This window comes from Habropoda laboriosa, unplaced genomic scaffold (assembly GCF_001263275.1).
Source record: "Habropoda laboriosa isolate 0110345459 unplaced genomic scaffold, ASM126327v1 scaffold70, whole genome shotgun sequence".
NCBI classification, from domain to species: domain Eukaryota; kingdom Metazoa; phylum Arthropoda; class Insecta; order Hymenoptera; family Apidae; genus Habropoda; species Habropoda laboriosa.
The window spans coordinates 226,618-245,104 of NW_017100198.1; the positions used below are offsets into that span (position 1 = coordinate 226,618).

At 34.7% G+C, this 18,487-nt stretch overlaps 1 protein-coding gene across 1 annotated transcript in view; it reads left to right on the forward strand.

Annotated features, from left to right (window-relative positions):
• The window catches only part of LOC108570368 (protein suppressor of forked), a 4,858-nt gene extending 734 nt beyond the window's left edge, over positions 1-4,124 (forward strand). Inside the window, exons 4-13 of the mRNA XM_017932221.1 lie at positions 1,452-1,549; positions 1,625-1,778; positions 1,862-2,095; positions 2,173-2,556; positions 2,643-2,889; positions 2,955-3,024; positions 3,132-3,228; positions 3,314-3,572; positions 3,647-3,781; positions 3,890-4,124. Of these exons, the coding sequence (XP_017787710.1) occupies positions 1,452-1,549; positions 1,625-1,778; positions 1,862-2,095; positions 2,173-2,556; positions 2,643-2,889; positions 2,955-3,024; positions 3,132-3,228; positions 3,314-3,572; positions 3,647-3,781; positions 3,890-4,104 (1,893 nt within the window). The 3' untranslated portion in view covers positions 4,105-4,124. The remainder of the gene's footprint in view (positions 1-1,451; positions 1,550-1,624; positions 1,779-1,861; positions 2,096-2,172; positions 2,557-2,642; positions 2,890-2,954; positions 3,025-3,131; positions 3,229-3,313; positions 3,573-3,646; positions 3,782-3,889) is intronic.
• Positions 4,125-18,487: the final 14,363 nt, after the last annotated feature.

An 18,487-nucleotide genomic window follows, 5' to 3' on the forward strand; every position in this document is an offset into this window, starting at 1 on the left:
TATAGAATAAAACTGTTGGGTGGATTTTTTGTTTAATACAAATTCACAGTTACTTGCATGTTTATCAGTTAATCAAGAAGGGTTATAAATTGAATAACCATAATATAAGATGGAAAGATTTTTAACTGATCATTGATGTTTAAAAAATTCTATTTTAGCTATTTAGTGTAATAGGTTTACCTTTAATAACAGCAGGATATTATTAATGCATTGCGATCAAATATTTATCATACAATGTGATTCTAAGCACTTTGCATATTATATGAGGTGAATAAAAGCAATATTTCACCATACACAAATATTTCATTAATTAATGATTGATCTGTTGGTATATTTGGGAGGTTGTTTTCTTTGTTGAATAATATATATTTTTAGTGTGATAAATATAGTGTGTTTGATGTAAAAATTAATATAAATGTGATATTAGTAGAAATCAACTTGCGAAGGCAACTTCCTGAATATAACAGCCTTGTATTCCTTCCTGCAATACATTTTTTAGTGTGCTTGGATTATGTTATTTGAAATAAAATAAAACTCATGCTACATAAAGTGTAGAAATCTTATTGAATATAATATGAAATAAAAGAATTATAAATAAATATTCAGCATTAAAATGTTTAAATTATATTTATGTAAAGTATATTTACCTCTTTGCATATAGGAAAGATTTTGATGGTGCACGTATGTGTCTCAACACTATAATTAACTTTGAGACAATTGATACTACCAGAAATTATTTTATAAATATGCTTTGAGAATTACATCATTTTCCTTTCCCCTAAACGATATTTGAGGAACATTCTCAAGTATTGTGAAAATTTCATAGAGGTAGCATAAGGTGATGAAGTATTAAATATAAGAAAATTTTAATTTTGTAAAATCTGTACATATATATATGTATTAATGGAGAAGCATAAGTAAATAATTCTGTTTTTTGTCACCTTGTGTTGCTTCAAAGTGTCTAAATTTTTTCTTCATGTTTTGGGATCATTCATTTCTAGATCCCACATAGGTCAATTGTGCTATCAACCCCACTTGCAAAAAATAAATAAACTTTTTACTTAATGGGGTTTCATTATGTTACCTTTATAATCTCATATCTGGAAAATTTTTCCCTAATTATTTACAATGAAAACATATGTTTATGCAATAAACCATTCTCAATTGATGCACTGGTGCATTATTATTTCTCCCATTTCGTACAAACAATATTGTAGTAGTGATTGTATTAAAGATTTGCTTAATAAATTATTGAATTTTTACTTCCTGATATTTTGATGTGATTCTTATTGGTATTATTGATAATGTTTAAATATGTGTATAAAAAAGACTTGCCTTTAAGGGTAAGTAAGGTGGTAGATATGTTCTTTGTAACCACACTTGAATGGACTTCACACGGATATTCCACTGTTTGCTTATAATGCCTCTAAAATACTTGTTTTCTCTGACAGCTTTTCCAAAGGTGCCTCATGAAAATCTTAAATATTGAGTTGTGGAAACTTTACCTTTCTTATGTCAAAGAAACTAAAGCCAGTCTTGCAACGTATAAGTAAGTATTTATTGTTTTCAGTTAGGATTTTAATAGAATAATTGCACTTAGGTTCATTATGTAATATATTCATAGGGAAAAAATGGCACAAGCATATGATTTTGCATTGGATAAAATTGGTATGGACATACATTCTTATAGTATATGGAATGATTATGTTACTTTTCTGAAAAGTGTTGAAGCTGTTGGTTCATATGCTGAGAATCAGAAGATTAGCGCAGTCCGGAAGGTAATCAATTGTGTGTTGCTGTTTAACCATACATTAATGCATTTTAGTTGTCTTAATCAATATGTTGATTTTATTAATTACAGGTGTATCAACGTGGTGTTGTCAATCCTATGATAAATATGGAACAACTATGGAAAGATTATATGGCATTTGAACAAAATATTAATCCAATAATTGCAGAAAAGATGGCTATTGAGCGTTCTAGGGATTACATGAATGCAAGAAGAGTTGCCAAAGAGTTAGAGGCAGTAACAAGAGGATTGAATAGAAGTGCTCCTAGTGTACCTCCAACTGGTCACCCAGAAGAAGTTAAACAGGTACTTTTCAAACTGCTTTGTAAATGATATGATGTAAATGTTTGATCAATTAAAGTAAAATAATACTGCTATATTAGGTTGAACTGTGGAAGAAATATATTGCATGGGAACGTAGTAATCCATTAAGAACAGAAGATACTTCCTTAGTTGCTCGCAGAGTAATGTTTGCTATAGAACAATGTTTATTGTGTTTGGGTCATCATCCTGCAGTGTGGCATCAAGCTGCACATTTTTTAGAACTTAGTTCAAAGATATTGACGGAAAAAGGAGATGTAAATGCTGCAAAAAATTTGAGCGATGAAGCTGCGACAATGTTCGAAAGAGCAACAAGTACATTGTTGTCAAAAAATATGTTATTGTATTTTGCACATGCAGATTTTGAAGAAGGAAGAGTAAAATACGAAAAAGTGCATCAAATATATCAAAAGTTCCTTGACATACCTGATATTGATCCTACATTAGTTAGTGTTTTTTTCTTTTTTTTTTGTTAACATAACATATTTCGTTTGTGGCTTGTAGCACTGTTAAATTGATTATTTCTTCATAGGCGTATGTACAATATATGAAATTTGCGAGACGCGCAGAAGGTATAAAATCTGCTAGAACGGTATTTAAAAGAGCTCGAGAAGATCCAAGGTGTAAGCATCACGTATATGTTGCTGCCGCGTTAATGGAATATTATTGTACCAAGGACAAAAATATTGCTTTTCGAATATTCGAACTAGGGTTAAAAAAATTCGGAGATAATCCTGACTATATACTTTGTTACATCGATTATTTATCGCACTTGAATGGTAAGATAAACTTGTTTTTTAAAAACAATTTTACATATCTTATTAATTAAATTTTAATATTGCAGAGGATAATAATACAAGAGTTTTGTTTGAAAGAGTTTTATCTTCTGGTAGTTTAGAACCTGAAAAATCAGTGTATGTAATAAATATGTTTGTTTGTTTATAACATTGTTAAAAATGCATTAATTATTCTTATGTATGATATTACATAATATTTATCTTGTACCTAACATTATTTTTAGCGATATATGGAATCGATTTTTGGAATTTGAATCCAATATCGGAGATCTGGCTAGTATTGTTAAAGTTGAGAAACGTCGTAGCGCTGTGTTAGAAAAGGTATTTTAACACTGATGAAGCTTTCAATTTCTATCTAATACGTTTTTGTAATTCATATAATTTTCTGAATATTGCTTTCTTCTAGATCAAAGAATTTGAAGGTAAGGAGACTGCACAATTAGTAGATAGATATAAGTTTTTGGATCTATACCCATGTACTCCTATGGAGTTACGGTCTATTGGATATATGGAAGTATCCAATGTTGGAAGAAATACAGCTGGTGCATTACCGCGAATACCGGATCCAGAGGAAGCTATAGCCTCATTACCAAGACCTGATTTATCACAAATGATTCCTTATAAACCGAAAGTAAATCCATTACCTGGAGAGCATCCGGTACCTGGTAAGTTTCTCTATTAACATATATATTCCATTATTTATAATAAATTATATAAATTTGTTGTCTTTTTATTTTAGGTGGTTCCTTTCCGTTACCGCCAGCTGCAGCCCAACTTTGTACTATGCTTCCGCCACCTGGATGTTTCAGAGGACCGTTTGTGGCTGTTGATTTGCTCATGGATGTTTTCAATCGCATTCAGTTACCAGACCATGGTAAGGTTGTGAATTGTGTTGAAATTATTTTTAACCTTAATAGAATAAACAGAACTAACAAACATAAATAACATCAAGTTCTGTAGCAAAATAATATTTTATTTACAGCTCCATTGCCGATAGCAGATAATGGATGCGACACAAAGTTGTTCGATCTAGCGAAGTCTGTGCACTGGATTGTCGATGAAAGTAACGATGGAGTTAGTATTGGATCCAAACGTCGAAGAACGCGCTTAGGAGGCGATGACAGCGAAGAAGAAGATTTACCACCGCCTCCTGCAAACGATATATACCGCCAAAGACAACAGAAACGAGTCAAATGAACAGAAAAGTACGAAATACCCACCAGAGTTATGTATCGTCTCCACGTATCTTGGAGAAATTTGATACGTGTTATCATATATTTTTACATTTTCTGTTTGTTCCAAAAGGAAGGAAATTTTCTAACGGAACAAACCTATTATTATTAAAAAGCGTACGTTACGTATACATGAACAACTACTAAATTCCTTATGTGACACTGTGCACGATATTTTGAGTACTGTGTACTCAGAAATCCTATATTTACACTGTTGATTTCGTCTTTGTTCAGATGTGTTCATTTACATAGAAAATGTCTAATATAACCAATATAGGGACAAAATTGGGAACGTCCAATGGATCGAACTTGATTGTATTGTTACCTACGTCGCTGTATACTATAAATTTAGCATAAATATAAGACCGAGATTTAATTTTTACACCAGTGTTCACGACAGTTTATATCACATGTAATAGAAATATTTCTCAGGCTCTACGAGATTGTTGCTGCGACTAATTAAGAACGAAAATGATTGGCATAACATTTACGTTTTTATTAAAATTAATTAATTTGTTATGGTTGTAAGTAAATTGTATTATAGGAAAGGTCTTATTTAGGATGATTATTTTACTTGGAACCTATATATATATGAAATCTGTATATGATAGAAAAAGGGCAATCTGTTCATTTCATTTATAGCAGTATCTACCTGATTATACAGTACCGAATCAAATGTATTTAAACGCTTTTTTAAAAACTTAAATTTACGAATGAATTTCATTTGTTCTCCTTTCTTTCCTAAAATTAGCTGAATGAAAAACATCTATAGAAAACTATTCATCTGAATACACTTGTCCAGCGTTGTACAATTACATCGATCTGTATAATTTTGATGTACAGGACCAATAAAAAGTCAGCATCTCATCGCAAATCTTTCATTCAGGATGAACTTATCTTTTCTCGACTGAGAACATCGACGCACGAAATATTCGTATGACAGCGAGGTATAGTCGAGTTATGTAGTTTATCGTCTCCTATACAAGTCGGAATTTTAGTTAGCAGGCATAACTGCTCAATGGGGGTGCAATTAAACTTTGATCACTATAACTAGTTCGAGTGGCTGTTAATGGTCCTCTTGGGCAACGCTAGATTGGTCTCTGAGCTGTGAAAGTAGCTGTCTGACGCTAGAATTATTTTGAAAACTTTAGTAAAGCTTGAAATCTGCATATGTCGTTGCAGCATTTAACTCCATTTTGGCTAAGACTCGTTTATATTAAAACACGATATAATTTAAGTAACTTTATGTAAAAAAATATTTTAAAAAAAGACATCAATCATTTTCAATGTGTGTGATTAATTAGGATACACTTCTGGTTAAGTAAGTAAGAAATATTCACCGATACAGCTTCAGGATTTATCGTTACGACGATACCAAGTGTGTGTGCAACGGAAGCTGCGGAAGTTGGAGGAATCTCTATTACACAAGCATAAATTCTTGTACGTTTAGTGCGTAATTGTGGGCATACTTGGACTCACATCTGTCTTAGGCGAAGATACCTAGGGTTTGTACACTTCTCAAACTAGCTAAACTAGGGGCATTCCTTCCAAATGTCCATGCTACGTTTTGTACAAAGATATCGACGTTACCGAGCATATTTTGCATACTAAGTATAGCACAGCGATTCTCAACCCCATTTCAGTTAAAACCGGTTATCTCATAAAGTGGTGAAACCTATATTATCCTTTACAAGAATGAACTTTCAATAAATTAAACAATACTGTAATAATATTGTTTTTTAATTTACTTGAAGAAATAAAAATCGAATAATTCATCTTAAAATGTGTGAAATATATATCAGTATCGTTTCAGTATACCACAGTAGATTGTTCCTCTTCGAAAGTCTCCCAATGTCGTGGTAATTCTACGTAGAACACAAGAACTATACTCGCCGAGATTCTCGCAGCCACCTGAACCCGTGGATCCAGGTGTTTTAGTACCGATTCAATAGTACGCCATCGTGCTACTTAAATGTCTAACGTTTCGCCATTTCGTATTCTACAGCGCTTTTACTACCTCCACAGAGATATCGATTCGCTGAAAAGATTGGTCTTATGATCTCTAATTGTCCCTCGGTCTCTCGTATTTGCTACAGTATTGTAGCGTAATAGCGCGATATATTTAACAAAGAATAATTAATGTACAACTTGTTGAATTTGAAAATATCACGTTCGCTTTAATTTCAGCAAAACAATTTTCCTTAACAATTCCAGAATATCACTTTCGTTTTAATAACAGCAAAATAATTCTCCGTTAACAGTTTCGTAATAAAACTGAATCAGAAAGGTAGAAGAGCTTTTTACATTTTAATTCTGCTTTATTTATATATATACACGAATACCAGAATTATTAGTTATTATAATTATTATTATACGAGCAACAGAGAAGAGTTATGAAATATCAGGGAAGTGCAACATTTGGTCTTCATTACCGCGTTTTTAAATCGACCGTGTCCAGTAAGTTTAATATTAATTCCTCGACAGATACGTTCTCGACACGTTGTATTTTAATTGAAATTGTTATTTGAATGTTATTTCCTGCATCACGTGTTGCTGGAACATGTATCCACTTTTATATGCTGCGCCCTATTATGCTAACGGCTTCTTAACGAGCCACATGCGTGGCACGAAGTACAATAGTTCGGCGCAGCTTGCCTCGTTTCTACATTGATTAACGCACTCGCCATCAAGTTCATGGTTGTAACTTGCAATTATGTAGCAGAAATTGGAACCACTAGAATACTGTGTTACACCCTCTAAACAGAAATATCCACCGCTTATTATTCAACTATTCAAATCTCTTAATCTCGAAGAAAAATATCGATACGCTTAAGAATTACAGAAAAATTAGCGTCAATCTCCATTAATATTTAACGCTTTGAGGACGATAGTCTCGTGTATGCGTTGAACGCAACCAATAAATTCATATTTTTAAGCAATAAAAATAGTTAGAGTGGTCATAAACTCGCGTACGTAATTTTCGTATAATTTAAAAAACTGAAGTAGTGACCTAATTATATGCTATACAGGTAATCAGTACTTCGACATGGCACATACTCTTCCCTCAGCTTCCCTCAGTTAACGTTCGGTTAATTTTTTTCAAATGAAACCATAAGTCAATACGACTGGAAATTACTTTCTTATTCTATTTAGTATGGTGTGCAAACAATTACCGAAATAATTTGCATCGCCATCGTTTATTCGACAACGAGCTTAGAGACAGAATAATTGAATAATCAGCTTAGACAAAAATCTGTGTTGGACAATTCGGTCGCATTTAAGTTACGTTTCATCGTAAAATCCTACTTTGCAGCATGTCGAATTAAATACGAAAGGAGAGGAAATTCTTGGGAGATTTATTACGAAACACCGGTAGCCAGGTAATAGAATTATGAAAGCAGAGAAATGAATTGCGAATGAATTACAGGGATAAAGGATAGTGACGGTAATCTTTGAGTTAGCGTTTAATTACGAAAGGTCTTTGTAAGCTTTGACTCAGCCAGTAAACCTGGAAATGTCGAGTGCAGTTTCTAGTTGCATATAGGGAAACGAAAGCTGGACACTTTGAAGAGGAAAGTAACGACACTCGTACTTGCACGAAAATTAACACACAAATAAGGCAATTTACATGCGGTGAAAGTACTTCTTGTTTCAATTTCCAGCCTCTAACTTTCAATTTCTAAACTGCAACTTTCAGCTGTTAATTTTCAACGTCTGTAATTACAGCATACAATTTCTCTTAATTTTCGGGGCAGCCAAGATTACAGTACGATCAACCTTAATTTCAAATTTAAATTTACGTACTTTTGATAGTTTCAGAAGTATCGACGGTCTTTCAAAACAATTTCGAATATTATCCGTGAAATAAAGGAAAAATTGAAATTTGTTACAGAAGGGTTTTTTTTAATTCGCGGCCGAGTTTAGCAGGAAAATTGAACGTTCGTTTAATCCAGGTGGCACGACGCATATATTTCTGAAACTCTCGTTGAACTACGAAGGGTTCCTCCATTGTGCTTAAGACGAGCATACGAAAATCCGTGTTCGGATCGGTTCCGGTTGCCCGCGGCGAACTATCGAAACATAGATCCTCGCAGACTTGGCGCGAGGTTAACGAAGATTTTACAAACTACCTTCACCATTAATTCCAACAGCGAGAAAATTTAGGGAGGCGTTCTCTGGTAACCGCCTGGGACGCAACTTGGAGAGCTCTTTGAAACTTTGCTTCTATCTCGGAGGAAGACAAATGACAAGAGTCGAAAGGAGCTCCTGAAACTGCTAGTTGGCCTTTCATAGAACACAAACGCATAATTCTCCCACTTGGGTGAGAGCGAACTATCGCGAGATAACGTGTAACGGTAATTTCTTCGGCAGATCGATGAAAAAGGAAGAAAGAGTCGAGTCACTTTTCGTTTGCTGGAAGAGAAACGAGTTGTATCTCTCGATCTACTTACCTCGATCCTCCCTCCTGTGAGCGTGATTCTTATTGGAGAGAAATTTCGTGAAAAAAATGTCGATGCTTATTTCTCGAAGCCTCGGTTTGGCGAATTATCGCAACAAACGTGTCACCAATATTTCCAAACGACCATCGGACTAGTCAGCGATCAAACAATGGTATCAGCCGCAAATATTTATCTTTACCGAATTTTTACAACAAATTCGTCCCCCAAAAAAACACGCTTTCAGTCGACCAATTGAAACACACACAAAAGCACAATGAATAAACAACGAATAAAGTTCAGTCTCTGTTAGTAATTACCTTTATTAAACGTCTCTCTGCCGGAGTCCTTCAAAGAAGGATGTTAAAAAAAGGTCAATTTTGGCATACGACCGGAACGAAAAATGTATGCATTTCTTAACTGTGTATCCACTATGAAAGCCAGACGAAAAAGCATGATCTTACATATCAGTCTAAACATATATGTATGTACTATATGTATACAGTGTTCTGTCGAACTACGCGTAGGTTTAGACGTCGACTGAACCATCCCCTGGTTTTATGGAAAACTGAAATCTGATCATCTGCACTGCGTGTCAATTGTCGTACATTGTCGTTAGAATAATAACAAACGAGGTAGGTCGTGTGTAAAAACTTAGTTGTTTACTAAGAGACAGTGTTTTTCCAGGAAAGGATAGAATATGTATATGTCTCGGGGAGACAGCAGTAAAAAAAACTAATTTTTTGTTGTTTCATAGCTATAACACATCTTATTACAAGAAAAATAAACTTAGGATACGATAAAACGAAATTGTTGCAGTAATTAATCTAATTAGCTATACGTAGGCTCTCCTCTATTTTCAATTAACTCAATCATTCGATTGTGTACGTACATATTATTCACACATACACAAACCGTGAAACTGCAGCTGTGTAGCTCGCAGAGACACGCCTCTCGTTTCATTTTTCTCCCAAGCTGAGCTGTACGCTGTGTACTTGAATTCGGTGCACTAGCTTCTTGTATGCAGCGACACTTAATTCACACGAACGAGTATGCCAAGTACGAAAATTGATTGGAAATCCGCGTATAATCGAAAACGCGTTGTGCGATGTATTCCCTACAAGACTAGAATCGCGCAGTCTAAGCGACGTTCGTCGTTCGTCGAGGCACTCGTTCGACAGCCTCGTAAACACCGACTGAGGACGAGTCGTCCTGCCCGATTTCTGATCGTGTACGCTCGCAACTGTTCTAGGAAAAATTCGAGGCCTTAAGTTCTTAGAACTCGTGATATTTCTTGCGAGCTAAACATAAGCCACGCGAGCCTGGGTCGCTGTACGTACATCGAGCCAAACATAAGAAATGCGAGCCTGGGTCACGTTACGTACATCGAGCCAAACATAAAGCTAGCTGTCCTTTTCACAGTAAAACTATCGCGAGTTGCTCTCGAGAGTGACTGTCTGAGAGCATCGCTCAACTCTCTGAGAGTTACGACTCGAATAAACAGTTGCTTTGCAAACACGAAGCAGTTTCGTATCCCTGTCATGACGATTATTTTATTATATTTACGATAGTTTATTATAATTTTTATCACTTGGAGAATAAATAACTATTGGTTCCTGATTGCTTAGAATATAAGCATCGTGTCATCAAAGAATTCCTTGTTTCGATTAATATGTCATTATTTTTGGTTTTTATTAAACACTAATGTACAACAATCTTTGTGAATAATACTCAATATGAGTTTCGAAGTGGTCAATTTACGAACAGACCATCGTCCGAAGAAAACCAGACGGAATATAAGTTATAAGTATGACAATTACATTTTTTGTTCCTTAGGATGCGTGGAATCATGCTGTAAAAACATTTTTCGTTCCGACCGTATTCCAAAATTATCCTTTTTTTAACATCCTCCTTTAGAAGCGTACTTACATTCGAAATCTATAGAATACATTCCGATATTCTCCGGGAAGAACTAGTCGGGTGACACCATTCCACGTTTTTCTTTTTTTTATTAAACTTAATTCAAGTGTCACCATCTCGTAGCGTAAATAAAATCAATATCCACAATCTCAAGTTATTATTCGTCGCAATTTGGAACATGCTTCGCCGACAGTAAATCGTCGAACCGGTGAATAAGTACGGAATTAAAAATCCTCCTACTTTGCTGGTATATTTTCGATTAGTAGAGAAACTGTTCTGCAAATAAGTTGAAAACGAGGTTAAAATGGATTTCAGTTAAGATTGTCACAGAGACAGTGACAGTCGAAATGATTCTTCCATCGGGAAAAATGTACCGAGTTTAACTAATTTTATGCAACTGTATATCGTTCGTCTCACGCCACACGCATCAATTTAAACAATATATACTTATCGAACGGTATAGGAAGCAATAATAGACGTCCCCCGTGACTATATTAGACGCTTTAACGGGGATCTGATTCAATAGCACTCGTCATCCGGGCCCGACATCGTTATCTTCACAATAACTATCTCAACTATATGCCCGTCTCGCGATAATGGTGTTTTCTAAGACGAACGGATTGAGGCTTCGATCCCCTTCAGAAGCAACCCTTCTAACGATGCCTCCGTTTACTTTAAACCGGGAAAAATGCTTAAACAAGAAGAATACGCTCGGATATACAGGGTGCGCCTTGTATTCCACGTGAAAGAGCGAGACGAGAGGGTGAAATACAAATTTTTATTTCAGAAAAAATCGAGATTCAACGTTCGTTATGTATGCCGGCATTTGTCTGTGTCTCTGTTTATCAAATTTTCCCTTGCACTATTTTTGTATCCACTCTATTCGATAATTAAGTGTCCAAAATCTTGTAACAATTTACCTAATTACCCTGCGAATCGTTTAGAAACATTTGGTCCTTCGCACATTACGCGTTAAAATTAGTCAAATCGAAGTGTAATCACATATACGATCGTCGAACTCGATTTTCTCTTCGAAAACGAACCCTCGAGAATGAATTTTATTCTGCACTTTCGATTAGTTTTCTAACGTAGAATCATCTCCTATTTCATTTACCGGACACCCGGTATATTTAGCCACAACCGACACATCCCCTTTTCCTTTTTTCGCAATCTCGTTACCGATGTGACCACTTCATCCCGCCTTTGATATGCGTTATTGACGCGATAAACGTCGTTCGAGATATTTATGCGGCCGCGCCACGTTATCCTTCGTGAGGAATGCTCGTTCGCGTAGCTGAAATTGCCGGAGAAGAAGAGACAGAGGAGCGATGTGTTAATAAACGAGAAAGAAATGGACATAGGGAGCTAACGCGATCGGATTTGCCTCAATGAGTAATAAGTGAGGATTATGGTCGCAGACGAGGTATAGAAAGGACCTAATACCTTATGGGAGTTTGTTTCTGACGTTTTGAAATAATGATCCTGTGAACAATCGGAGGTTTTCTTATGTTTTGTGAGTTTAGGAACAATAAACAATCGGAATTGTTCATTCTTTTATCATTATTTATAGTGAGTAAATAGTATGATGAAGTTTCTGCTTTATTTTCGAGTATTTTGAATATAGAGTAATTAGTATTTCCTGTCAAAAGCAATGTAGATGGTTGGTTAAATAGAAAATTAAATTTCTACTATATTTTCAAGTGCTTTAAATTGTAGAATAATTAGCGTTTCTTGTTAAATAACACTTTAGGTGGTTGTCTATAATTATTGCAAGTGTTAAATAAAATTATTGTACGTTTTATCTTAATGAAATTGTTTAATACATCAATTTTGCAATGAATTAACAATTGCACGCAGTAGATTGGTTAAAAATTGTTCACGACTTTTATTTAACGTTTGAAAATTAATGTTCTTTTTGTGTGTGCTACAGATGGTCCTTCCAGGCCATGAAAGGAACCAAGGAGAGGACTTCAACATCAGGATAACTGAAGAAATGCAATTATTTATGAAAATATGAATTATTTATTGCAAGATAATTGTACAAAATGTATTTTACAAAAGGTTACAATATACCAGTGTTGTTTTACAGCATTTTACAGTCTACTTACTTCTCCCTTGCACGTCACTCCCATTGACTTTTGTCGAACACTCGTTCTTCATATAATATCTCATTAGAAAATCAAATAAACTAAGTTTGGATATCGCTGGAAGAGCCTAACAATCGAAAAGATCCGGAAATTTAACGCAATGCATGTATTATACATTTGTAAGGTTAGAGTTCTATACTTCGTGTATATAAGGATAAAGTTGGAAACTACACGAAAATGGTAAGGGCACTCTAAGCCCTCCTGCGGTAGACGAGAAGATGCATTAGGTGCTAGGCCTATCCCGCACTTCATCTGTCATTCTAAGCTATTGAAATTTCATAACTTTTATTATTATTTAATTTTCTTTTAATTTTAACGTGCAATAGGAAATTTGAGTGATTAGTTCATTTAAGAGATTAATTTTCGTGTAATTTTTAATGTAAACGATAGTCGTGTTTATCACGAAGAATATCTCGTCGAGATATTCAGCAGTACAGAAATGAGTAAGACAAGGAAAGGAATAATGGTAGACAAGGATAGAAATAGTATCGCGCGTTAGACAAGGAAAGGAATAGCGGAAGACAAGGATAGCAATACTACGTGTGTTAGACAAGGAAAGGAATAGCGGTAGACAAGGATAGCAATACTACGCGTGTTAGACAAGGAAAGGAATAGCGGTAGACAAGGATAGCAATACTACGCGTGTTAGACAAGGAAAGGAATAGCGGTAAAGAAGGACGGCAATACTACCACGTGTTAGACAAGGAAAGATATAGGGTTAGACAAGGATGGAAAATTTAACAAATCGAGAGTAACGCCATCTCGCGTTTGGATCCACGAACTGCCGACTTGTTACGCGGGTCACAGAATGTGAACAGAGGTATCCGACAAGGAAAGCACTAGTGTGCGACAAGGACAGAGAGAGAACGTTTCCTATTGGCTGGCGGGCCTCTGAGCTCCGCCAATCAGGCCCTAAGTTAAGCCGGTCGGTGAAAAATCATTAATAACTCGATAATTACGATGATTTTGTGAACTTTTAGAATTGAAGAATGAAGTGTGGACCTTCAACAACTTTCTCATATAGATTTTAATGCTCTAGAACCTTTCAATAATTAGTTATTAACAATTTAACACGGGATGTCGGGAATGATGCCGTTAACGTCTACATACGTTTACAGCTTTTCAATAATTTCATAGCTTTCTAATGAATTCCCATGCAATTAACTATATGGAGCTGAAAGATAACTCCTTTAGCTACATTCTCATATAACTTTTATGAACATATTCCGTTTAGTTTAGGAGTTATTAAATATTATTTGGGAGCGTCCCTATTCATCGAACTCGCGTCAAGTGGAATCTTATAAACAATCGCGAATATTTAATAAACCACACCACTTACGGTTACCACACTAATTGCAGAATATAAATAAAAGTCCATTCCATATTCTTCATGCTTAAAAGTGCATAATTCATCACGCATTTCTATTGAAATAACCAAAATGTGTTACGATGGAATGCGACGGGTGTAATACTCTTCCAAAGAATATTTAGTAACTCATTATCTACGAAGCATTTCTGAACTTTTTGCATAAAAGAATAAAGTGTGAACCTTTAGTAACTTTCTCATATAGATTTTAATGCTCTAGAGCCTACCAATAATTAGTTATTAACAATTTTAGCAGGTGATGTCAGGAACGGTACCGCATACTGTCAAGTATCTTTCCGGATTTTCAATAATTTTATAGCTTTCTACTAAATTCTCGTACAAATAACTGTACGTATCTGAAAGGCAACTCCTTTAGCTACATTCTCATATAATTTTTATGCACATATTCCGTTTAGTTTAGGAGTTATTAAATATTATTTGGGAGCGTCCCCATTCATCGTACTAGCGTCAAATGGAATCTTATAAACTATTGCTAATATTTAATAAACCACACCACTTACGGTTACCAAACTTGTTGCAGAATATAGATAAAAGTCCAATCTACATTCTTCATGCTTAAAAGTGCATGATTAATCACGCATTTCGATAGAAATAACGAAAATGTGTACATTTGTATGCGACGAGTGTAATAAAAATGCAATATCTTTAAGGTTTTTCAATAATTTCATCCCTTTCTACTAAATTCTCATGCAAATATCTATATGCGTTTGAAAGATAACTCCTTTAGCTATATTCTCATATCAGTTTTATTAACATATTCCGTCTAGTTTAAGAATTATTGGATATTTTTGGGAGAGTACTACACCCGACGCATTCAATCGTATCACATTTTCGTTATTTCAATAGAACTGCGTGATGAATTATGCACTTTTAAGCATGGAGAATGTAGAACGGACTTTTATCTATATTCTGCAATTTGTTTGGTAGCCGTAAGTGGTGTGGTTTATTAGATATTAGCAATTGTTTGTAACAGTTCGCTATACTCGAGTACGATGAATAGGGGACGCTCCCATATAATATTTCATAAGTCCTAAACTAAACTGAATCTGTTTATAAAATTATATAAGAATGTACCTGAAGGAATTGTCTTTCAGACGCGAGTAGTTAGTTGCATGAGAACTTTGCAGAAAGCTGGGGTTGCCGATCCCTGGAATAGACTAATCGTCCAAGGCTGATAAACTGTGACGATTAGTTCTAAAATTGTCTACTAGCTGGCAGCATCATCCAATAGTCCTAGTGCTGACATCTGTGGTTACAATATTATACCTCTGGTAAAAAATTAAACGTTAATGTTAATTTAGATAAGGACAGGCTAATGCGTGATTAATTATACACTTTAAAGCTTGTAGAATGTAGAATGAACGTTTATCTATGTTCTGCAATTTGTCTGGCAGCCGTAAGTGGTGTGGGTTATTAGATATTAGCAATTGTTTGTAACAGTTCGCTATACTCGAGTACGATGAATAGGGGACACTCCCATATAATATTTCATAAGTCCTAAACTAAACTGAATCTGTTTATAAAATTATATAAGAATGTAGCTGAAGGAATTGTCTTTCAGACGCGAGTAGTTAGTTGCATGAGAACTTTGCAGAAAGCTGGGGTTGCCGATCCCTGAAATAGACTAATCATCCAAGGCTGATAAACTGTGACGATTAGTTCTAAAATTGTCTACTAGCTGGCAGCATCATCCAATAGTCCTAGTCAATATCTTTAAGGTTTTTCAATAATTTCATCCCTTTCTACTAAATTCTCATGCAAATATCTATATGCGTTTGAAAGATAACTCCTTTAGCTATATTCTCATATCAGTTTTATTAACATATTCCGTCTAGTTTAAGAATTATTGGATATTTTTGGGAGAGTACTACACCCGACGCATTCAATCGTATCACATTTTCGTTATTTCAATAGAACTGCGTGATGAATTATGCACTTTTAAGCATGGAGAATGTAGAACGGACTTTTATCTATATTCTGCAATTTGTTTGGTAGCCGTAAGTGGTGTGGTTTATTAGATATTAGCAATTGTTTGTAACAGTTCGCTATACTCGAGTACGATGAATAGGGGACGCTCCCATATAATATTTCATAACTCCTAAACTAAACTGAATCTGTTTATAAAAATTATACAAGAATGTAGCTGAAGGATTTGCCTTTCAGATACGTATAGTTATTTGTACGAGAATTCATTAGAAAGCTATGAAATTATTGAAAAACCGTAAACGTATATAAACGTAGACGGCATCATTCCCGACATCCCGTGCCAAAATTGTTAATAACTAATTATTGAGAGGGTTTAGCCTATTAAAAACTATATAAGAAAGTTGCTGAAGGTTCACACTTCATTCTTCAATTCTAAAAGTTAACAAATTCTTCGCAGATAATGAGTTATTAAATATTATTTGGATCAGTATTAAACTCGTCGTATTCAAGCGTAATGGATTTCCGTCATTTTCACGAATATGCATGATTAATTATGCACTTTTAAGCATGGGGAATGTAGAGTGGACTTTTATCTATATTCTGCAATTAGTTTGGTAACCGTAAGAGGTGTGGTTTATTAAATATTAGCAATTGTTTATAAGATTCCACTCGACGCGAGTACGATGAATAGGGACGCTCCCAAATAATATTTAATAACTCCTAAACTAAACGGAATATGTTCATAAAAATTATATGAGAATGTAGCTAAAGGAGTAGCCTTTCAGATACGTGTAGTTATTTGTACGAGAATTTAGTAGAAAGCTATAAAATTATTGAAAAACTGGAAAGATACTTCACGGTATGCGGTATCGTTCCTGACATCACCTGCTAAAATTGTTAATAACTAATTATTGAAAGGTTCTAGAGCATTAAAATCTATATGAGAAAGTTGCTGAAGGTCCACACTTCATTCTTCAATTCTAAAAGTTCACAAAATCATCGTAATTATCGAGTTATTAATGATTTTTCACCGACCGGCTTAACTTAGGGCCTGATTGGCGGAGCTCAAGGGCCCGCCAGCCAATAGGAAACGTTCTCTCTCTATCCTTGTCGCACACTAGTGCTTTCCTTGTCGGATACCTCTGTTCACATTCTGTGACCCGCGTAACAAGTCGGCAGTTCGTGGATCCAAACGCGAGATGGCGTTACTCTCGATTTGTTAAATTTTCCATCCTTGTCTAAGCCTATATCTTTCCTTGTCTAACACGTGGTAGTATTGCCGTCCTTCTTTACCGCTATTCCTTTCCTTGTCTAACACGCGTAGTATTGCTATCCTTGTCTACCGCTATTCCTTTCCTTGTCTAACACGCGTAGTATTGCTATCTTTGTCTACCGCTATTCCTTTCCTTGTCTAACACACGTAGTATTGCTATCCTTGTCTTCCGCTATTCCTTTCCTTGTCTAACGCGCGATACTATTTCTATCCTTGTCTACCATTATTCCTTTCCTTGTCTTACTCATTTCTGTACTGCTGAATATCTCGACGAGATATTCTTCGTGATAAACACGACTATCGTTTACATTAAAAATTACACGAAAATTAATCTCTTAAATGAACTAATCACTCAAATTTCCTATTGCACGTTAAAATTAAAAGAAAATTAAATAATAATAAAAGTTATGAAATTTCAATAGCTTAGAATGACAGATGAAGTGCGGGATAGGCCTAGCACCTAATGCATCTTCTCGTCTACCGCAGGAGGGCTTAGAGTGCCCTTACCATTTTCGTGTAGTTTCCAACTTTATCCTTATATACACGAAGTATAGAATTCTATCCTTACAAATGTATAATACATGCATTACGTTAAATTTCCGGATCTTTTCGATTGTTAGGCTCTTCCAGCGATATCCAAACTTAGTTTATTTGATTTTCTAATGAGATATTATATGAAGAACGAGTGTTCGACAAAAGTCAATGGGAGTGACGTGCAAGGGAGAAGTAAGTAGACTGTAAAATGCTGTAAAACAACACTGGTATATTGTAACCTTTTGTAAAATACATTTTGTACAATTATCTTGCAATAAATAATTCATATTTTCATAAATAATTGCATTTCTTCAGTTTTCCTGATGTTGAAGTCCTCTCCTTGGTTCCTGTGGTGGCCTGGAAGGACCATCTGTAGCACACACAAAAAGAACATTAATTTTCATACGTTAAATAAAAGTTATGAACAATTTCTAACTAATCTACTGCGTGCAATTGTTAATTCATTGCAAAATTATGTATTAAACAGTTTCATTAAGATAAAACACACAATAATTTTATTTAAAACTTGCAATAATTATAAACAACCACCTAAAGTGTTATTTAATTTAAAACACTTGAAAATAAAATAGAAATTTACTTTTACTATCTAAATTGTTAGTAATGTTAAAGGAATTGAAGATTGATTATAAGTATGAATGTTAAACTGCTTGTTACACGCAAGTATGCTCTAATTTACAATAACTATTTTCAATGGCATAAAATTC